We start from the raw sequence: 23,734 nt of genomic DNA, 5'->3' as shown, positions 1-23,734 counted from the left end.
GGGAAGGGAAGGAGGGAAGGGAAGGAGGGAAGGGAAGGAGGGAAGGGAAGGAGGGAAGGGAAGGGAAGGAGGGAAGGGAAGGGAAGGGAAGGAGGGAAGGGAAGGAGGGAAGGGAAGGAGGGAAGGGAAGGAGGGAAGGGAAGGAGGGAAGGGAAGGAGGGAAGGGAAGGAGGGAAGGGAAGGAGGGAAGGGAAGGAGGGAAGGGAAGGAGGGAAGGGAGAGAGGGAAGGAGGGAGGGGAGGGAAGGAGGGAGGGGAGGGAAGGGAGAGAGGGAGGGATCGCAGTAGTCACCCTCCCCATCACTCAATGGACATCACACCAGCCAGTAGGCCCCACACCAGCAGACCAGCTCCAGACACCAACCGGTGGACCTCATACCAGCAGGATGGGATTTCGAGCAGGGATTGCGATAAATGATTTACCGTCTAAACATCTGTTGTTGTACTTCTTGTAAGCTGTGATGGCGTCATCCTTTCTGACGAAGACGACTTCTGCGACCCCCGGATGTACGAGGCGGGCTCGCTTCAGCGCGCCACAGACACAGAACAACTCCTAAACACAGGAGGGAAGGGAAAGAGTGAATCAAGGAGTCCGTGCTCAGAGAAACCCGCTGCTCCTTCTGGCTCACTCCTCAGAACAGATCTCCGCTCTGCTCCCCTTGCCCATCCACCCCGGGCACTCACACAGCCTCTGTGACCAGACACCCCGGCCAGTACTGTGGGGGCAGGAACGTTTGGCGGCTTATACACGCACCACAACTAAAATCCACTCTCATTTCACAAAATTCACCGCCCTCCCCGGGAACAGAGTTAGACTGCACTCACTGCAATAACCCAACCCCCGGGGAACAGAGTTAGACTGCACTCACCGCAATAACCCACCCCCCGGGAACAGAGTTAGACTGCACTCACTGCAATAACCCACCCCCCGGGGAACAGAGTTAGACTGCACTCACTGCAATAACCCACCCCCCGGGAACAGAGTTAGACTGCACTCACCCCAGTAACCCACCCCCCGGGAACAGGGTTAGACTGCACTCACCGCAATAACCCACCCCCCGGGGAACAGAGTTAGACTGCACTCACCCCAGTAACCCACCCCCCGGGAACAGGGTTAGACTGCACTCACCCCAGTAACCCAAACCCTGGGAACAGAGTTAGACTGCACTCACCGCAATAACCCACCCCCCGGGGAACAGAGTTAGACTGCACTCACCCCAGTAACCCACCCACCGGGAACAGAGTTAGACTGCACTCACCGCAACAACCCACCCTCCGGGAACAGAGTTAGACTGCACTCACCGCAATAACCCACCCCCCGGGAACAGTGTTAGACTGCACTCACTGCAATAACCCACCCCCCGGGAACAGAGTTAGACTGCACTCACCCCAATAACCCACCCCCCGGGAACAGAGTTAGACTGCACTCACCGCAATAACCCACCCCCCGGGAACAGAGTTAGACTGCACTCACCCCAATAACCCACCCCCCGGGAACAGAGTTAGACTGCACTCACCCCAATAACCCACCCCCCGGGAACAGAGTTAGACTGCACTCACTGCAATAACCCACCCCCCGGGAACAGAGTTAGACTGCACTCACCCCAGTAACCCACCCACCGGGAACAGAGTTAGACTGCACTCACCGCAACAACCCACCCCCCGGGAACAGAGTTAGACTGCACTCACCGCAATAACCCACCCCCCGGGAACAGAGTTAGACTGTACTCACCGCAATAACCCACCCCCCGGGAACAGAGTTAGACTGCACTCACCCCAATAACCCACCCCCCGGGAACAGAGTTAGACTGCACTCACTGTAATAACCCACCCCCCGGGAACAGAGTTAGACTGCACTCACTGCAATAACCCACCCCCCGGGAACAGAGTTAGACTGCACTCACCCCAGTAACCCACCCACCGGGAACAGAGTTAGACTGCACTCACCGCAACAACCCACCCCCCGGGAACAGAGTTAGACTGCACTCACCGCAATAACCCACCCCCCGGGAACAGAGTTAGACTGTACTCACCGCAATAACCCACCCCCCGGGAACAGAGTTAGACTGCACTCACCCCAATAACCCACCCCCCGGGAACAGAGTTAGACTGCACTCACCGCAATAACCCACCCCCCGGGAACAGAGTTAGACTGCACTCACTGCAATAACCCACCCCCCGGGAACAGAGTTAGACTGCACTCACTGCAATAACCCACCCCCCGGGAACAGAGTTAGACTGCACTCACTGCAATAACCCACCCCCCGGGAACAGAGTTAGACTGCACTCACTGCAATAACCCACCCCCCGGGAACAGAGTTAGACTGCACTCACTGCAATAACCCACCCCCCGGGAACAGAGTTAGACTGCACTCACCGCAATAACCCACCCCCTGGGAACAGAGTTAGACTGCACTCACCCCAATAACCCACCCCCCGGGAACAGAGTTAGACTGCACTCACTGCAATAACCCACCCCCCGGGAACAGAGTTAGACTGCACTCACCGCAATAACCCACCCCCTGGGAACAGAGTTAGACTGCACTCACTGCAATAACCCACCCCCCGGGAACAGAGTTAGACTGCACTCACTGCAATAACCCACCCCCCGGGAACAGAGTTAGACTGCACTCACTGCAATAACCCACCCCCCGGGAACAGAGTTAGACTGCACTCACTGCAATAACCCACCCCCCGGGAACAGAGTTAGACTGCACTCACTGCAATAACCCACCCCCCGGGAACAGAGTTAGACTGCACTCACTGCAATAACCCACCCCCCGGGAACAGAGTTAGACTGCACTCACCGCAATAACCCACCCCCTGGGAACAGAGTTAGACTGCACTCACCCCAATAACCCACCCCCCGGGAACAGAGTTAGACTGCACTCACTGCAATAACCCACCCCCCGGGAACAGAGTTAGACTGCACTCACCGCAATAACCCACCCCCTGGGAACAGAGTTAGACTGCACTCACTGCAATAACCCACCCCCCGGGAACAGAGTTAGACTGCACTCACTGCAATAACCCACCCCCCGGGAACAGAGTTAGACTGCACTCACCGCAATAACCCACCCCCTGGGAACAGAGTTAGACTGCACTCACTGCAATAACCCACCCCCCGGGAACAGAGTTAGACTGCACTCACTGCAATAACCCACCCCCCGGGAACAGAGTTAGACTGCACTCACTGCAATAACCCACCCCCCGGGAACAGAGTTAGACTGCACTCACCCCAATAACCCACCCCCCGGGAACAGAGTTAGACTGCACTCACCCCAATAACCCACCCCCCAGGAACAGAGTTAGACTGCACTCACCCCAATAACCCACCCCCCGGGAACAGAGTTAGACTGCACTCACTGCAATAACCCACCTCCCTGGAACAGAGTTAGACTGCACTCACCGCAACAACCCACCCCCCGGGAACAGAGCTAGACTGCACTCACCGCAATAACCTCCAGCCCCACCCAGGCAGCGCTGGATCAAACTCACCACAATGTCCTCCTCAGTCACTCGTGGATGGAGATTATTGACGGTCATTTTTGTTCCTTCTAATGGGCTGAGATTGAGCTGTGAAAGAGCAGAGAGAGACGTGTTACACCTTCAGTAACGTGAGCAAGGGCACACCCAGGGCTGGTTATTGGCTCCTGTCTGTCGGTTAACCAGGGTGTGCGCAGGCAGGAGGCGGACTGAGCTGCTGCAACAATTCTCTGGGGGCTGACGTGAATCTTGCACCAGGGTCCACCCTGGGTCATCCCCAGTCTCAGTGCTCGAGTCCAAGGATGGCAGTGCCCTCAGATACCAGCATCAAACGCAGACTTCAGGAGATGGAGGAGCACAAGGCAGCGTGCCCACTCTTGGTCACTATCCAGTGGACCCCTGCTAGAAAGTCAGGTGATGTTGGAGTAGGGCCTTGATGTGATGCCCCATAAAGTCAAATAGTCTGCTGACTCACACAGGGGAGGAAAGGCCACTTGGTGAGGTACTGAAGTACTTGAAGTGCTGTAACCTACAGGGCTACAGACCAAGAGCTGGAAAGTGGGATTAAGCTGGAGAGCTCGTTTTCGGCCGGCACGGACACGATGGGCCGAATGGCCTCAATTCTGCGCCGTAAATTTCTATGATTTTAAATGAATCTATGAAGGGCGGTCAGCACCCGTGGAGCAACAGCCCAGAGCGAGTCGGGGTTTTGAGGGCGGGCGGGAGGGGGGCCTTGTAAGAGAGAGTAAATTGGAAAGAACCCCTCAGTGCTGAATAGTTTATAATCTAAAAGCATCACTCAATGTCGAGCATCCTGGACCCTTCACCAGCCAAGGACCCCACAGGAGGACAAGGAGAGAAACCCACTCGTTCACAGCTTCCTCCAGTCAGGCGTGAACGGAATACAGAAAGACCCCGAGTTGCGAAATACATTCCACCGTCAACGGCCTTGGGGCTATAATACAGAACCCGTGTCAGGAGGGAACCTAACCGCGACCGCTCGCTTTCATTAAAGGCCTGGCACACGGGCTCGCAGGAACCCACTGACGGAGGTACAGTGTTAATTGGACCGGGGTACCTCCAGAGGCGGCGCATCATCAGCCGGGTCCTGCTCTGCTGCCGTTCTCGATACGTTTGCCAGGGGTCTGGAGCGAGTGAGGGTGAGAGGCACCGGCGGAGGAGCAGTGTACGAGTCGTTCTGGACCACTTTTGTCAGAGGAACAGGCTTTCCAAGGGAGAGCTGCGAGGCCGTGAAACCAGGCTGCATGGAAAGAGCAGAGGGAATAAAAAAGGAGGGTTATTCCTGCTCAAATACTCCACAGTAAATCGAACCCACGTACACACCCCATCTCAGTGACTTGTGTGAATCACTCTGACTGGATGATTCTTTGGACAGTTATGGTTCTTCAAAGCTGAATATTTAACAATTTAAAAATATACTGACCTTGAAACGCAGGCCTGTAACGGAACGTGGCACTGACTGGGTCCCTGTTCGAAACACTACTCTCAACTATCTAACTAAAATCAGATTGTGTAGCTAGGAGTCTGCTGAAGGTCCCATCTCAAACAGTAACCTCTTCAGAGAGCGCTGGACCCGTTCTGCCTGCTCAGCATTCCCAGTTTTTAAATTCACATTTCCAGCATTCAGCCCTCTCCTTGCAATCTGTCGTCGCTTTACAAGTTCGGTAGTTTTAGACCATTTAATGTCACCTCTGCCCTCACCCCCTCCCGAACTGGTCTTCATTCCAATAATTTCAAATCAATCAGATGGGACTGAGGTCGGTATCGGATCAGTTACTGCCGACAACACAAGTCCAATGTACTGATCAGCATCTCCAGTGTAACATGTCCCGGGTGATAACACGAAGCTTCACGGCCAGGTGGAATGGGCCAGGGATGGCGGGTTTCCATTTGGGTCAGGAGTTTGCTATTTCGAGTAAGTTGGAGGTCTTCCCTTGTAGAGTAAAAAGAAAGTCCTGGGTAAACCGGTACGATACTTGCAGCCGAGACTGTGGGAACCTGACAAGGCAGGAAAAATCCCAGCAGGGAAGGTCAGAAAACCAGGAGAGGAAATCAAGGAACTGGGCAGCTGGGAAGGCAATGAAAGCAGAGGGGAATGGAGAATCAGTTCAGGACTTTGTGTTGGCCTGTGAGTTTTTGTGTTCGCGAAGAGGGAAAGGAAACATTTTCCACTGCAGGCAGCCTGTGTCAACACCAAGCACGTCCTGGACGGGTAGATACAGAGGAGAGTTCCGTGTTGTCCTCTGAGGAGAGATTGAGTAGATCGGGCCGATACTCTCTGGAGTTTAGAAGAATGAGAGGTGATCTCATTGAAACATACAAGATTCTGAGGGGGATTGACAGGGTAGATGCTGAGAGGTTGTTTCCCCCTGGCTGGAGAGTCTAGAACCAGGGGTCACAGTCTCAGGATAAGGGGTCGGCCATTTAAGACTGAGATGAGGAGGAATTTCTTCACTCAGAGGGTTGTGAATCTTTGGAATTCTCTGCCCCAGGCAAGTCAATGACTGAACAGTTTAAAAGGCTGATTTATTTGGATGGGGCGGGGGCAGGAGCAAGGTGAACAACATGCGGAAGAGGAGCATTAAGTTAGGGACCCCTCCCGGAATGAAATCCAGCAGCTGTACAGGAGGCCAGGGAACACAATGGGCCTGAAAGTTCCCAACATGCCCAGGCCTGGAGCCAGCCCCTCAGGGCCTAGCACAGTTCTTACTGCTTCACCACAAGGCCTACCTCCCCCACCCCCAGCAAGTGCAGCCCTCTCCTTCTGGGAGAAACACATCTGTTCTACCAGACATCACCCCACCCCCCCCACCCACTCTGGCCCCCAACTTTGAACACCACCCTAAGCCAACAGCAGCTTCCTTCCACATGGCTGGGCCTCTAATGTAACAACCTACCCCGGTGAGATCCCTTTCCTACACAGGTAAGATCCCTGACACCTGTCTGCTCCAGTCAAAAATCATAGAATGGTACAGTACAGAAAGGGACCATTCGGCCCATCGTGCCTGTGCTGGCTCTCCGAGAGAGCGCTCCAATTAGTCCCACTCACTGCTCTTTCCCCATAGCCCTGCAAATTTCTCTCCTTCAAGTATTTATCCAATTCTCTTTTGAAAGTTACTATTGAATCTTCTTCCGCCGCCCTTTCAGGCAGCGCATTCCAGATCACGACAACTCGCTGCGTAAAAAATGATTTTGCCAACGACCTTAAATCTGCGTCCTCTGGTTACCAATCCTCCTGCCACCGGAAGCAGTTTCTCCGTAATCATAAAATGATACAGCACAGGAGGCCATTCGGCCCATCATGCCGGCTCTATCAAAACCCTTCATGATTTTGAACACCTCTATTAATCTACATGTCCCTAAAAATGCGCACCTCCCAGTACTGTGCCAACAGCCCCAGTATGTCACTGTGTTCTCCTGTAACAAACCACAAAGGGACTTCACAACATCTCTGTATGTACTTGGTTCTCTGAACAAGAAGAATAAAAAACTGTCGCACCCTCTTCGGAGTGAGGTGGTTTGTCACAGTGGCGATTTTCACGGGGTTGTTTGTCACGGGTATTGAATGTAGAATATCCTCTTCCTCCTCCTCAATCTCAATATCCTCTTCCTCAAGAACCTGTGACAAAAATACAAACGTGAGACCACAACCAACCCTGCTTCATGGGGCTGTTCAGGGCTAGTCTGAACCCAACCAAACTGCTCGCAAACCACAGTCAGACTGCTTCACATGTTAGTCAGAATCCAGACCAGAGTCAGGCTGCTTGAACAGAGTTAGTCTGACTCCAGATCACAGTGGGCCCGGTCTGAATCCAGATCACAGTGGGCCCGGTCTGAATCCAGATCACAGTGGGCCCGGCCTGAATCCAGATCACAGTGGGCCCGGTCTGAATACAGATCACAGTGGGCCCGGCCTGAATCCAGATCACAGTGGGCCCGGTCTGAATCCAGATCACAGTGGGCCCGGTCTGAATCCAGATCACAGTGGGCCCGGCCTGAATCCAGATCACAGTGGGCCCGGCCTGAATCCAGATCACAGTGGGCCCGGCCTGAATCCAGATCACAGCGGGCCCGGCCTGAATCCAGATCACAGCGGGCCCGGTCTGAATCCAGATCACAGTGGGCCCGGTCTGAATCCAGATCACAGTGGGCCTGGCCTGAATCCAGATCACAGCGGGCCCGGTCTGAATCCAGATCACAGCGGGCCTGGCCTGAATCCAGATCACAGCGGGCCCGGCCTGAATCCAGATCACAGCGGGCCCGGCCTGAATCCAGAACACAGCGGGCCCGGCCTGAATCCAGATCACAGCGGGCCTGGCCTGAATCCAGATCACAGTGGGCCCGGTCTGAATCCAGATCACAGTGGGCCCGGTCTGAATCCAGATCACAGTGGGCCTGGTCTGAATCCAGATCACAGCGGGCCCGGTCTGAATCCAGATCACAGTGGGCCCGGTCTGAATCCAGATCACAGTGGGCCCGGTCTGAATCCAGATCACAGCGGGCCCGGTCTGAATCCAGATCACAGCGGGCCCGGTCTGAATCCAGATCACAGTGGCCCGGTCTGAATCCAGATCACAGTGGGCCCGGCCTGAATCCAGAACACAGTGGGCCCGGCCTGAATCCAGATCACAGCGGGCCAGGCCTGGCATGATTACTATTTTGGCAGTGATGGACTTTATAGAATTAAGAGCGATTACAGCATAGATGGAGGCCGTTCAGCCCATCGCACTATGCCGGTGCTAGCTATTCAACTGGAGCAGTTTACTGCAATCCCATTCCCTGCCCTCCCCGCTGCAGTAAAGCTTTGCACGCTCTGTGCAAGAATGTCTCTTCACTCTACCCCTTGTACAACTGATAATCCGCAGTCTCTGCTCCTTTGTTACGAGTTCACCAACCAGTGGAAACAAACTATTTACCCTCTCAAAACCCACCGAGAGAGATTACAAGTGAAAGAACGATGAACATAAAACAATAACCAGACTGACGTCACACTGCCAGATGGCGGGCGGGTGTCACTTTACTGGGCTGAGTGGAGCTCACAGTAGTGACCTGATTCACTCTCAATGAAATGCTCTTCGACGTGTGTGTCATGTATCCCCTTCCATGAAACTGGATAGAACAGTCGACTAACAGATATCTGAGCTCTACAGAAAAGGAAGGCGACTCCATCCCAGTTGAGACACAAATACACTCCCACTTCACACACACACACCCCTTGACTGTGGTGCCCTTCAGAGTCAATTAGATCGCCAACTCTCACCGTCTAGGGTCACACCTAAAAAATGACCGTTTAGAGAAGGTATTGGAGGGAGGCTGCCCATCCCAGCAACCCAGTGCTGCAACCCAGCAGATCTTACCCCAGTGTTAGACAGTGACAGACCTGTACCCACCGGTACTTTACCCCAGTGTTAGACAGTGACAGACCTGTACCCACCAGTACTGTACCCCAGTGTTACAGTGACAGACCTGTACCCACCGGTACTTTACCCCAGTGTTATACAGTGACAGACCTGTACCCACCAGTATTGTACCCCAGTGTTACAGTGACAGACCTGTACCCACCAGTACTGTACCCCAGTGTTACAGTGACAGACCTGTACCCACCAGTACTGTACCCCAGTGTTAAACAGTGACAGACCTGTACCCACCAGTACTGTACCCCAGTGTTACAGTGACAGACCTGTACCCACCAGTATTGTACCCCAGTGTTACAGTGACAGACCTGTACCCACCAGTACTGTACCCCAGTGTTAGTGACAGACCTGTACCCACCAGTACTGTACCCCAGTGTTAAACAGTGACAGTCCTGTACCCACCAGTACTTTACCCCAGTGTTACAGTGACAGACCTGTACCCACCAGTACTGTACCCCAGTGTTAAACAGTGACAGACCTGTACCCACCAGTACTGTACCCCAGTGTTACAGTGACAGACCTGTACCCACCAGTACTGTACCCCAGTGTTAAACAGTGACAGACCTGTACCCACCAGTACTGTACCCCAGTGTTACAGTGACAGACCTGTACCCACCAGTACTGTACCCCAGTGTTATACAGTGACATACCTGTACCCACCAGTACTGTACCCCAGTGTTAGACAGACAGACCTGTACCCACCGGTACTTTACCCCAGTTACAGTGACAGACCTGTGCCCACCAATATTGTACCCCAGTGTTACAGTGTCAGACCTGTACCCACCAGTACTGTACCCCAGTGTTATACAGTGACAGACCTGTACCCACCAGTACTGTACCCCAGTGTTACAGTGACAGACCTGTACCCACCAGCACTGTACCCCAGTGTTAAACAGTGACAGACCTGTACCCACCGGTACTTTACCCCAGTTACAGTGACAGACCTGTACCCACCAGTACTGTACCCCAGTGTTATACAGTGACATACCTGTACCCACCAGTACTGTACCCCAGTGTTAGACAGTGACAGACCTGTACCCACCGGTACTTTACCCCAGTTACAGTGACAGACCTGTACCCACCAGTACTGTACCCCAGTGTTATACAGTGACAGACCTGTACCCACCAGTACTGTACCCCAGTGTTATAGTGACAGACTTGTACCCACCAGTATTGTACCACAGTGTTATACAGTGACAGACCTGTACCCACCAGTACTGTACCCCAGTGTTATACAGTGACAGACCTGTACCCACCAGTACTGTACCCCAGTGTTATAGTGACAGACTTGTACCCACCAGTATTGTACCACAGTGTTATACAGTGACAGACCTGTACCCACCAGTACTGTGCCCCAGTGTTAAACAGTGACAGTCCTGTACCCACCAGTACTGTACCCCAGTGTTAAACAGTGACAGTCCTGTACCCACCAGTACTGTACCCCAGTGTTAGACAGTGACAGTCCTGTACCTACCAGTACTGTACCCCAGTGTTATACAGTGACAGACCTGTACCCACCAGTACTGTGCCCCAGTGTTATACAGCGACAGACTTGTACCCACCAGTACTGTACCCCAGTGTTAAACAGTGACAGACCTGTACCCACCAGTACTGTACCCCAGTGTTATACAGTGACAGACCGGTACCCACCAGTACTGTACCCGTTATACAGTGTCAGACCTGTACCCACCAGTACTGTACACCAGTGTTATACAGTGACAGACCTGTACCCACCACTACTGTACCCAAGTGTTATAGTGACAGACCTGTACCCACCAGTACTGTACCCGTGTTATACAGTGACAGACCTGTACCCACCAGTACTGTACCCCAGTGTCATAGTGACAGACCCGCACCCACCAGTACTGTACCCCAGTGTTATACAATGACAGACCTGTACCCACCAGTACTGTACCCGTTATACAGTGACAGACCTGTACCCACCAGTACTGTACCCCAGTGTTATACAGTGACAGACCAGTACCCACCAGTACTGTACCCCAGTGTTATACAATGACAGACCTGTACCCACCAGTACTGTACCCCAGTGTTATACAGTGACAGACCTGTACCCACCAGTACTGTACCCGTGTTATACAGTGACAGACCTGTACCCACCAGTACTGTACCCCAGTGTTATACAGCGACAGACCTGTACCCACCAGTACTGTACCCCAGTGTTATACAGCGACAGACCTGTACCCACCAGTACTGTACCCCAGTGTTATACAGTGACAGACTTGTACCCACCAGTACTGTACCCAAGTGTTATGCACTGACAGACCTGTACACACCAGTACTGTACCCCAGTGTTATACAGTGGCAGACCTGTACCCACCAGTACTGTACCCGTTATACACTGACAGACCTGTACCCACCAGTACTGTACCCGTGTTAAACAGTGACAGACCTGTACCCACCAGTACTGTACCCCAATGTTATACAGTGACAGACCTGTACCCACTAGTACTGTACCCCAGTGTTATACAGTGACAGACCTGTACCCACCAGTACTGTACCCGTGTTATACAGTGACAGACCTGTACCCACCAGTACTGTACCCCAGTGTTATAGTGACAGACCTGTACCCACCAGTACTGTACCCCAGTGTAATAGTGACAGACCTGTACCCACCAGTACTGTACCCCAGTGTTATACAGCGACAGACCTGTACCCACCAGTACTGTACCCCAGTGTTATACAGCGACAGACCTGTACCCACCAGTACTGTACCCCAGTGTTATACAGCGACAGACCTGTACCCACCAGTACTGTACCCCAGTGTTATACAGCGACAGACCTGTACCCACCAGTACTGTACCCCAGTGTTAGACAGTGACAGACCTGTACCCACCGGTACTTTACCCCAGTTACAGTGACAGACCTGTGCCCACCAATATTGTACCCCAGTGTTAGTGACAGACCTGTACCCACCAGTACTGTACCCCAGTGTTATACAGTGACAGACCTGTACCCACCAGTACTGTACCCCAGTGTTATAGTGACAGACTTGTACCCACCAGTACTGTACCCCAGTGTTATACAGTGACAGACCTGTACCCACCAGTACTGTACCCCAGTGTTAGTGACAGACTTGTACCCACCAGTATTGTACCCCAGTGTTATACAGTGACAGACCTGTACCCACCAGTACTGTGCCCCAGTGTTAAACAGTGACAGTCCTGTACCCACCAGTACTGTGCCCCAGTGTTAAACAGTGACAGTCCTGTACCCACCAGTACTGTACCCGTGTTATACAGCGACAGACCTGTACCCACCAGTACTGTACCCCAGTGTTATACAGTGACAGACCTGTACCCACCAGTACTGTACCCCAGTGTTATACAGCGACAGACTTGTACCCACCAGTACTGTACCCCAGTGTTAAACAGTGACAGACCTGTACCCACCAGTACTGTACCCCAGTGTTATACAGTGACAGACCGGTACCCACCAGTACTGTACCCGTTATACAGTGTCAGACCTGTACCCACCAGTACTGTACACCAGTGTTATACAGTGACAGACCTGTACCCACCACTACTGTACCCAAGTGTTATAGTGACAGACCTGTACCCACCAGTACTGTACCCGTGTTATACAGTGACAGACCTGTACCCACCAGTACTGTACCCCAGTGTCATACAGTGACAGACCCGCACCCACCAGTACTGTACCCCAGTGTTATACAATGACAGACCTGTACCCACCAGTACTGTACCCGTTATACAGTGACAGACCTGTACCCACCAGTACTGTACCCCAGTGTTATACAGTGACAGACCAGTACCCACCAGTACTGTACCCCAGTGTTATACAATGACAGACCTGTACCCACCAGTACTGTACCCGTGTTATACAGTGACAGACCTGTACCCACCAGTACTGTACCCGTGTTATACAGTGACAGACCTGTACCCACCAGTACTGTACCCCAGTGTTATACAGCGACAGACCTGTACCCACCAGTACTGTACCCCAGTGTTATACAGCGACAGACCTGTACCCACCAGTACTGTACCCCAGTGTTATACAGTGACAGACTTGTACCCACCAGTACTGTACCCAAGTGTTATGCACTGACAGACCTGTACACACCAGTACTGTACCCCAGTGTTATACAGTGGCAGACCTGTACCCACCAGTACTGTACCCGTTATACACTGACAGACCTGTACACACCAGTACTGTACTCGTGTTATACAGCGACAGACCTGTACCCACCAGTACTGTACCCCAGTGTTAAACAGTGACAGAGCTGTGCCCACCAGTACTGTACCAGTGTTATACAGTGACAGACCTGTACCCACCAGTACTGTAACCCAGTGTTATAGTGACAGAGCTGTACCCACCAGTACTGTACCCGTGTTAAACAGTGACAGACCTGTACCCACCAGTACTGTACCCCAATGTTATACAGTGACAGACCTGTACCCACTAGTACTGTACCCCAGTGTTATACAGTGACAGACCTGTACCCACCAGTACTGTACCCCAGTGTTATACAGTGACAGACCTGTACCCACCAGTACTGTACCCCAGTGTTATAGTGACAGACCTGTACCCACCAGTACTGTACCCCAGTGTAATAGTGACAGACCTGTACCCACCAGTACTGTACCCCAGTGTTATACAGCGACAGACCTGTACCCACCAGTACTGTACCCCAGTGTTATACAGCGACAGACCTGTACCCACCAGTACTGTACCCCAGTGTTATACAGCGACAGACCTGTACCCACCAGTACTGTACCCCAGTGTTATACAGCGACAGACCTGTACCCACCAGTACTGTACCCCAGTGTTATACAGTGACAGACCTGTACCCACCAGTACTGTACCCCAGTGTTAGTGACAGACCTGTACCCACCAGTACTGTACCTGTGTTATACAGCGACAGACCTGTACCCACCAGTACTGTACCCCAGTGTTATACAGCGACAGACTTGTACCCACCAGTACTGTACCCCAGTGTTATACAGTGACAGACCTGTACCCACCAGTACTGTACCCGTGTTATACAGTGACAGACCTGTACCCACCAGTACTGTACCCCAGTGTTATACAGTGACAGACCTGTACTCACCAGTACTGTACCCGTGTTATAGTGTCAGACCTGTACCCACCAGTACTGTACACCAGTGTTATACAGTGACAGACCTGTACCCACCAGTACTGTACCCCAGTTATAGTGACAGACCTGTACCCACCAGTACTGTACCCGTGTTATAGTGACAGACCTGTACCCACCAGTACTGTACCCCAGTGTTATACAGTGACAGACCCGCACCCACCAGTACTGTACCCCAGTGTTATACAGTGACAGACCCGTACCCACCAGTACTGTACCCCAGTGTTATAGTGACAGACCCGTACCCACCAGTACTGTACCCCAGTGTTATAGTGACAGACCTGTACCCACCAGTACTGTACGCCAGTGTTATACAGTGACAGACCTGTACCCACCAGTACTGTACCCGTTATACAGTGACAGACCTGTACCCACCAGTACTGTACCCCAGTGTTATACAGTGACAGACCTGTACCCACCAGTACTGTACCCCAGTGTTATACAGTGACAGACCTGTACCCACCAGTACTGTACCCCAGTGTTATACAGTGACAGACCTGTACCCACCAGTACTGTACCCCAGTGTTATACAGCGACAGACCTGTACCCACCAGTACTGTACCCCAGTGTTATACAGCGACAGACCTGTACCCACCAGTACTGTACCCCAGTGTTATACAGCGACAGACCTGTACCCACCAGTACTGTACCCCAGTGTTATACAGTGACAGAGCTGTACCCACCAGTACTGTACCCGTGTTATAGTGACAGACCTGTACCCACCAGTACTGTACCCCAGTGTTATACAGTGACAGACCTGTACCCACCAGTACTGTACCCGTGTTATACAGTGACAGACCTGTACCCACCAGTACTGTACCCCAGTGTTATACAGTGACTGTACCCCAGTGTTATACAGTGACAGACCTGTACCCACCAGCACTGTACCCCAGTGTTATACAGTGACAGACCTGTACCCACCAGTACTGTACCCCAGTGTTATACAGTGACAGACCTGTACCCACCAGTACTGTACCCCAGTGTTATACAGTGACAGACCTGTACCCACCAGTACTGTACCCCAGTGTTATACAGTGACAGACCTGTACCCACCAGTACTGTACCCCAGTGTTATACAGTGACAGACTTGTACCCAGCAGCCATACATGTGCAGCTTTGTGATATTCACACCTCCTTGTTTTACATTTCATTAAAGTCTCAGTGGAGACAGCGGAGGTATGGAGTTAATGGCTCTCAATTTCCCGTCTACCTGCGGTGCTGTAATGCCAGCGAATGCTCACCTGGCCTGGGCTCTGGTCATTCACCACGTTGATTCGCATTCCCAAGGGATGAGACAGCACAGGAGCAACAGGTTTTTTCTGTGAATGTGAAATGAAAACACTCCAGTTATTACGTTAAGTACAGCAGCAGCTTTGTGCAGCCGACCAGAGGCACAGCACAAGCTGGAGAAATTGAAGAAAGACTTGCATTTCTATAGCGCCTTTCACGACCTCATGAAATCCCAAAGCGCTTTACAGCCAATTAAATACTTTTGAAGTGTAGTCACTGTTGTAATGTTAGGAGAAGCGACAGCGAATTTGCGCACATAAGATCCCACAAACAGCAATGATGATCTGTTTTGGTGATGTTGGTTGAGGGATAAATGTTGACCAGGACACCGGGGAGAACTCCCCTGCTGTTTGAAATAGTGCCACGGGATCTTTTATGCCCATCTGAGGGGGCAAAGCAGGTCTCAGTTTAATGTCTCATCCAAACGACATCACCTCCGACAGTGCAGCACTCCCTCAGCACTGCACTGGGAGTATCAACCTAGTTTATGTGCTCAGGTCTACGGAGTGGGACTTGAACCCAGGACCTGCTGACTCAGGGGCGAGGGTGCTACCCACTGACCCACAGCTGGCACCCGACACCCACACTGACTGATTTACACTGGTGCCCAGCAACAGTCCTGCCTGTATAAGGGACCGGCCCCAGTGTAAGGCATGCCCCAGTTGATCAGGTTGAAAACCCCACTTTGTACAGGAAACTTTCCGATATCCGGCACTGACGGGACCGAGCTGGTGCCGTACCATCAAAACTGCCGTACAAACCAGCGCTAATGTTAAAACATATGGAGCTTTGTGCTTCAAAACAGTCGGCCGCAGCTTAAAAGCGTCTCTGTAGCTAAGCAACAGCTTCAGCTAGACCTTGCAGAGCCTGACTGGGGAAAAAAAAAAGCAATGAGAAGTAAAAAAAACCTTATAGGAAACGGCTCCTGAATTTTGCTGGTAGATAGAGCTTTCCGGACATTTAACCTCTGGTTAAAGGAAAGTTTCCTGTATGGAGTTGTCCCGTCACAACCACCCATAAAATCACAAGTACAGCAACTGTGTGAGCAATGCAGGCTCGAAGGGCCAAATGGCCGACTCCAGCTCCTAGTTCTTATGTTGAAACTGTACCAAAGCTCATGTCCGTATACCCCTCCTCTCAGTGCTGTGATTACATGTTCTCATAACCCCCCCCCCACAAACCCCGGTCCAGTTTCCCCACTAAATCTCTATCCACAGATGGACACAGGAGGCTCACAACCATCTGGGGCCTGGAGGGAAGCAAAGGCTACTCAAGGGGCTGCTCTTCCAAGTCCCCTCCTTTCCTAAAGGTGTTGCCCCAAGCTGGGGTACAGTTCCCTGGGTGTTAGGGGCCTTCCAAGTCCACCCCATGTGGCCGTTTGGAACATAGGAACAGGAGGAGGCCATTTAGCCCCTCGAGCCCGTTCTGCCATCAATGCGATCCTGGCTGATCTGTGCTCTAACTCCATATCCCCGCCTTTGCCCCATATCCCAATACCTTTGGTTAACAAAAATCTATTAATCTCAGGTTTAAAATTAATAACTGATCTAGCATTAATTGCCATTTGCAGAAGAGAGTTCCAAACTTCTTCTACCCTTTGTGTGTAGAAGTGTTTCCGAACTTCACTCCGGAAAGGTCTGGCTCTAATTTTTAGACTCTGCCCCCAGTCCTAGACTCCCCAACCAGCGGAAATAGTCTCTCTCTATCGACCCCATCAGTTCCCCTTAATATCCTGAAAACTTCAATCAATCACCCCTTAACCTTCTAAATTCCAGGGAATACAACCCTAGTTTGTGTAATCTCTCCTCATAATTTAACCCTTGAAGTCCGGGTATCTTTCTGGTAAACCTACGCTGCACTCCCTCCAAGGCCAATATATCCTTCCTAAGGTGTGGTGCCCAGAACTGCTCACAGTGCTCCAGGTGTGGTCTAACCAGGGCTTTGTACAGCTGCAGCATAACTTCTACCCCCTTGTATTCTAGTCCTCCAGATATAAAGGCCAGCATCCCATTAGCCTTTAAAAAAAATCATTTTCTGTACCTATCCAGGACATTTTAAAGATCTATGTACAAAGGCGCCCAAGTCTCTTTGGACCTCCACTGTTTCTAGCTTTTAGAAAGTACTCTGTTCTATCCTTTTTTGGTCCAAAGTGGATGACCTCCCACTTGCCTACACTATCATTTGTCACAGTATTAATATCGCTTTGTTCTAGTGGAGTGAAGGTGCAATTTTCCAACCTAAAGGAAGGGTTTCTGAATCGAGAGAACTTTGGAAGATCACAGTTAGGGCGTCTGCAATGTTCTCACCGACTTCCCTTAAAACCCTGGGATGGAAACCATCTGGTCCTGGGGATTTGTCACTCGTGCCACTATTTTCTTTATTACTGTTAATTTGCTTACGTTAACTTTGGCCAGTCCCTGTCCCCGATTCAATATTGGTTTCTTTGGGATGTCCGGCATGCGATCCATGCCAACCTGTTGCACCAAATTAGAATGGAGGGGCAGCTGCGACCCGTAGCCTGCAATTCGTGCGCCACGTGGAAACTTCAGGACGCTTCGTGTGCCCCGGAGGCCCATGTTTGCAGCAAGTGCTCAAACTCGCGCTCAGGATTTCTGAGCTTGCGGGGCAGTTGGATTCACTGGAGGGCAATACGGGTGGCTGACTGTTTCCCTGATTGCAGGTTCTAAGTGGCGGTCACCCCACAGCCAGATAGAGTTCAGAATGGCAAGTGGGTGGCCACGCGGAAAGGTGGGAAGAGACAGGCAATGCAGGACTCCATTTGGAGCGTGGCACTCTCAAACTGATATTCAGCACTGAATACCAGTGAGGGTGACGACCCCTCGAAGGAGCGCAGTCCCGAGCCTGGCACTGTGAGGCAAAGGACTGCACAGGAGGGGTACAGCAAAGTGCAGGAATCCAGTAGTAATCGGGGATTCGATAGCCAGGGGACAGATGAGGAGTTCTGCTACCGTCGACGTGAGACCCATACGGTATCTTGCCTCCCTGGTGCCAGGGTAAGGGACATCACGGAGAGGGTGCAGAACATTTGGCGGGGGGGGGGGGGGGGGGGGGGAAGACCCAGAGGTTGTGGTCCATGTCGGAACCAACAATATAGGGAGGACAAGGGTTGAGGTCCAGCAGTCAAGAGTTTAAGGAGCTAGGGAGGAAGTTAAAAAGCAGGACCTCAATGGTAGTAATGTCTGGATTACTCCCAGTGCCACGCTCTAGTGAGAGTAGAAATACGAGGGTATGGCAGGTTAATGTGTGGCTACAGACGTGGCGCAGGAGGGTGTGTTGAGAATTTTCTTGATCATTATGTTTCCTGCCCAATGAAGGAGGCGGCATTGCTGGATCTAGTCCTGGGGAATGAAGTGGATCAAGTGGAGAATGTCGCAGTCAGGGACCATCTTGGGAATAGTGATCATAAGGTTTAGATTAGTTATGGAGAAGGACAAGGAGAAATCTAGAATAAAACTGGAGGAGGTCTAATTTCAGCGAATTAAGGAGGGATTTGGCCCGGGTAAATTGGAGTCAAAGACTGGCAGGCAGAAATATAATGGAGCAATGGGCAGCCTTTAAAGAGGAGATGGTTCGGGTACAGTCGAGGTACATTCCTACAAGGGGGAAATGGAGGGCAGCCAAAGCCAGAGCTCCCTGGGTGAAGGAGTTAGAGGGTAGGATGAAGCAGAAAAAGGGGACGTATGACAGATGTCAGCTTGATAATACAAGGGAGAATCAGGCTGATTATAAAACATACAGAGGAGAAGTGAAAAAGGAAATAAGAGGGACAAAGAGACAGTACAAGACTAGATTGGCGGCTAACATAAAAAGGAATCCAAAGGTCTTCTATAGGCATATTAACAGTAAAAAGGTTGTCAGAGGAGCGGTGGGGCCGATTAGGGACCAAAATGGAGATCTACTGGTGGAGGCAGAGGGCTGAGGTACTAATTGAGTACTTTGCATCGATGTTTACCAAGCAAGAGGACTTTGCCAAAGCTATGGTAAACAAGGAGGTTAAAGTAGATAAAGCAGAAGTACAGTATTAGAAAGTCTGGCAGTACTTAAAGTAGATGAGTCACCCAGTCCGGGTGCATCCTAGGTTGCTGAGGGGAGCAAGGGTAGAAATTGCAGAGGGGCTGGCTCCCCCTCATATTTTTTTGGGTGTGCGGCCCCTTTAACGCGGGAAACGCGCAGGACTGGCCGGGAGCTGTGCGGCCGCGCAGTTTCGAGGGAACATTGGTACTGGCCACAATCTTCCAATCCTCTGTAGATACAGGGGTGGTGTCAAAGGACTGGAGAATTGCAAATGTTACATCCCTGTTCACAAAGGGGAGAAGGACAAACCTGGCAATGACACGCTAGCCAGTTTAACGTCGGCGGTGGGGAAGCTTTAGAAACAATAATCTGGAAGAAAATTAACAGCCACTTGGCCAAGCATGGATAATAAAGGATTTCGAAAGGGCAAATCGTGTTTGACCTGCATGATTGAGTTGTTTGAGGAGGTAACGGAGAGGGTGGGTGAGGGCAGTGCAGTTGATGTTGTGCACATGGACTTTCAAAAGGCGTTTGAGAAAGTGCCACATATTGGGCTTGTTAGCAAAGTTACAGCCCCTGGGATCATGGATACAACATTGGCCAAGGGGCAGAAAGCAGCGCGTTGTGGTGAGCGGCTGTTTCTCAGACTGGAGGGAGGTATACGCTGGTGTTTCCCAGGGCTCAGTCCTTGCACCACTGCTGTTTTTGATAGATGTTAATGACTTGGACTTGGGGGTACAGGGCACAATTTCAAAAGTTGCAGGTGACACGAAACCTAGAAGTGTTGTAAACAGTGAGGAGGATAGTAATAGACTTCAAGAGGACACAGCCAGGCTGGTGGAATGGGCGGACACGTGGCCGATGAGATTCAATGCAGAGAAGTGTGAGGCGAGACATTTTGGGAGGAAGCGTGAGGCGATACATTTTGGGAGGAAGAGTGAGGCGATACATTTTGGGAGGAAGTGTGAGGCGAGACATTTTGGGAGGAAGGGTGAGGCGAGACATTTTGGGAGGAGTGAGGCGAGACATTTTGGGAGGAAGCGTGAGGCGAGACATTTTGGGAGGAAGCGTGAGGCGAGACATTTTGGGAGGAGTGAGGCGAGACATTTTGGGAGGAAGCGTGAGGCAAGACATTTTGGGAGGAGTGAGGCGAGACATTTCGGGAGGAGTGAGGCGAGACATTTTGGGAGGAAGAGTGAGGCGAGACATTTTGGGAGGAAGCGTGAGGCGAGACATTTTGGGAGGAAGCGTGAGGCGATACATTTTGGGAGGAAGCGTGAGGCGAGACATTTTGGGAGGAGTGAGGTGATACATTTTGGGAGGAAGTGTGAGGCGAGACATTTTGGGAGGAAGCGTGAGGCGAGACATTTTGGGAGGAGTGAGGCGAGACATTTTGGGAGGAAGTGTGAGGCGAGGCATTTTGGGAGGAGTGAGGCGAGACATTTTGGGAGGAGTGAGGCGAGACATTTTGGGAGGAAGCGTGAGGCGAGACATTTTGGGAGGAAGTGTGAGGCGATACATTTTGGGAGGAAGAGTGAGGCGAGACATTTTGGGAGGAAGCGTGAGGCGAGACATTTTGGGAGGAAGTGTGAGGCGATACATTTTGGGAGGAAGAGTGAGGCGAGACATTTTGGGAGGAAGTGTGAGGCGATACATTTTGGGAGGAAGAGTGAGGCGAGACATTTTGGGAGGAAGAGTGAGGCGATACATTTTGGGAGGAAGCGTGAGGCGATACATTTTGGGAGGAAGTGTGAGGCGAGACATTTTGGGAGGAAGTGTGAGGCGAGACATTTTGGGAGGAAGCGTGAGGCGAGACATTTTGGGAGGAAGCGTGAGGCGAGACATTTTGGGAGGAAGTGTGAGGCGAGACATTTTGGGAGGAAGCGTGAGGCGAGACATTTTGGGAGGAAGCATGAGGCGAGACATTTTGGGAGGAAGTGTGAGGCGAGACATTTTGGGAGGAAGTGTGAGGCGAGACATTTTGGGAGGAAGCGTGAGGCGAGTCATTTTGGGAGGAAGTGTGAGGCGAGACATTTTGGGAGGAAGCATGAGGCGAGACATTTTGGGAGGAAGCGTGAGGCGAGACATTTTGGGAGGAAGCGTGAGGCGAGACATTTTGGGAGGAAGTGTGAGGCGAGACATTTTGGGAGGAAGTGTGAGGCGAGACATTTTGGGAGGAAGCGTGAGGCGAGACATTTTGGGAGGAAGCGTGAGGCGAGACAGTTTGGGAGGAAGTGTGAGGCGAGACATTTTGGGAGGAAGCGTGAGGCGAGACATTTTGGGAGGAAGCGTGAGGCGAGACATTTTGGGAGGAAGCGTGAGGCGAGACATTTTGGGAGGAAGCGTGAGGCGAGACATTTTGGGAGGAAGCGTGAGGCGAGACAAGACAAGCTCAATGGTACAGTTTTAAAGGGGGTGCAGAGAGAGCGACCTGGGCTTTTTAAACATTTTTATTTATTCATTCCTGGGATGTGGGCGTCGCTGACAGGCCAGCATTTATTGCCTGTCCCCAATCGCCCTCCTCGAGAAGGTGGTGGTGAGCCGCCGCCTTTTGAACAAAGTCAGTGAAAAAAGACTTGCATTTATATAGCACCTTTCACGACCACCAGACGTCGCAAAGCGCTTTACAGCCAATGAAGCACTTTTGGAGTGTAGTCACTGTTGTGATGCGGCAGCCAATTTGCGCACAGCAAGCTCCCACAAAGAACAATGTGATAATGATCAGATAATGTTTTTGTTTTGTTGATTGAGGGATAAATATTGTCCAGGACACCGGGGAGAACTCCCCCTGCTCTTCCTCGAAATAGTGCCATGGGATCTTTTCCGTCCACCTGAGAGAGCAGGTGGGGCCTCAGTTTAACGTCTCATCTGAAAGACGGCACTTCCGACAGTGCAGCACTCCCTCAGTACTGCACTGGAAGTGTCAGCCTAGCTTTTTGTGCTCAAGTCCCTGGAGTGGGACTTGAACCCACAACCTTCTGACTCAGAGGCGAGGGTGCTGCCCACTGAGCCACAGCCGACACTGGGGTGAAAGTATTCCCACAGTGCTATTAGGGAAGGAGTTCCAGGATTTTGACCCAGTGTCTGTGAAGGAACGGCGATATATTTCCAAATCAGGATGGCGTGACTTGGGAGGGGAACTTGGAGGTGGTGGTGTTCCCATGCGCCTGCTGCCCTTGTCCTGCTAGGTGGTAGAGGCCGTGGGTTTGGGAGGGGCTGTCGAAAATCTTTGAAGGTGGCAGGACAAGTTAACAAAGCAGTTAGGGGTCCTGGGCTTTATAAATAGAGGCAGAGTACAAAAGCCAGGAAGTTATGCTGAACTTATATGAAACACTAGTTCAGCCCCAGCTGGAGTACTACAACCAATTCTGGGCCCCACACTTTAGGAAGGATGTGAAGGCGTTGGAGAGGGTACAGAAGAGATTTACGAGAATGGTTCCAGGGCTGAGGGATTACAGTTACGTGGATAGACTGGAGAAGCTGGGGTTGTTGTCCTTAGAGCAGAGAAGGCTAAGAGGAGAATTGATGGAGGTGTTTAAAATCATGTAGGGTTTAGATCGAGTAAATAAAGAGAAACTGTTTCCAATGGCTGAAGGGTCGATAACCAGAGGGCCCAGATTGAAGGTGATTGACAAACGAACCAGAGGCGACAGGAGGAAAACCGATTTTATGTAACGAGTGGCGAGGATTTAGAACGCATTGCCTTCAAAAGGGAATTAGATAAATACTTGGAGAAAAAATGCAGGGATATGGGGGAAGAGCTGGGAGTGGGACTAACTGGATTGCTCTTCGAAAGAGCCAGCCCAGACTCGATGGGCCGAATGGCCTCCTTCTGTGCTGTACTGTCCTGTGATTCTATGATTACGCCAACCTGTTGCACCATAACTGCCACCTAATTTCTTGCCCCCTCTCCACAGCCCCATAACCCTTCCCTCTCCCTTTCAAACACCCGAATTTCCTCTGGCCCTCGAGAGCCGTGCACCCCACAGCCTCCTCCCTGGGTGAAGAAATCTTTAACTGGCTTAGTTCAAATTCTAAGACTCCGTCCCCTTGTTCTGGATTTCCTTACGCAAGGTGAGGGTTGTTCCATATCCACCCTGTCAAACCCGATCACAATCAGCTTTCAACCTAATCATCTCCAGGGATCAGCCAATCTCCACCACTTACAATGTCCGTGTGCGATTTGCTTCTCTCCATCTCGATTGACTGTACCTCCCAGCTTAGCAAACTTGAATATGCCCCCTCTATGGTGAATTCCAGGTCATTTATATGTAAGTGAAGCATAGAAACATAGAAGATAGGAGCAGGAGTAGGCCATTCGGCCCCTCGAGCCTGCTCCGCCATTCAATGCGATCATG

At 51.6% G+C, this 23,734-nt stretch overlaps 1 protein-coding gene across 1 annotated transcript in view; it reads right to left on the bottom strand.

Moving 5' to 3' along the window:
• Positions 1 to 23,734, bottom strand: part of poldip3 (polymerase (DNA-directed), delta interacting protein 3) — a 43,333-nt gene that overhangs the window by 4,837 nt on the left and 14,762 nt on the right. The window contains exons 3-7 of the mRNA XM_085969431.1: positions 15,293 to 15,370; positions 7,006 to 7,125; positions 4,564 to 4,746; positions 3,498 to 3,575; positions 423 to 552 (exon numbers count right to left, since the gene is read on the bottom strand). Coding sequence (XP_085825557.1) covers positions 423 to 552; positions 3,498 to 3,575; positions 4,564 to 4,746; positions 7,006 to 7,125; positions 15,293 to 15,370 — 589 coding nt within the window. The remainder of the gene's footprint in view (positions 1 to 422; positions 553 to 3,497; positions 3,576 to 4,563; positions 4,747 to 7,005; positions 7,126 to 15,292; positions 15,371 to 23,734) is intronic.

Source organism: Somniosus microcephalus, chromosome 28 (genome assembly GCF_052327205.1).
Source record: "Somniosus microcephalus isolate GS21.2 chromosome 28, FLI_Smic_1.0, whole genome shotgun sequence".
In the NCBI taxonomy this organism is placed as follows: domain Eukaryota; kingdom Metazoa; phylum Chordata; class Chondrichthyes; order Squaliformes; family Somniosidae; genus Somniosus; species Somniosus microcephalus.
This window is presented reverse-complemented; position numbering and strand designations above follow the sequence as displayed.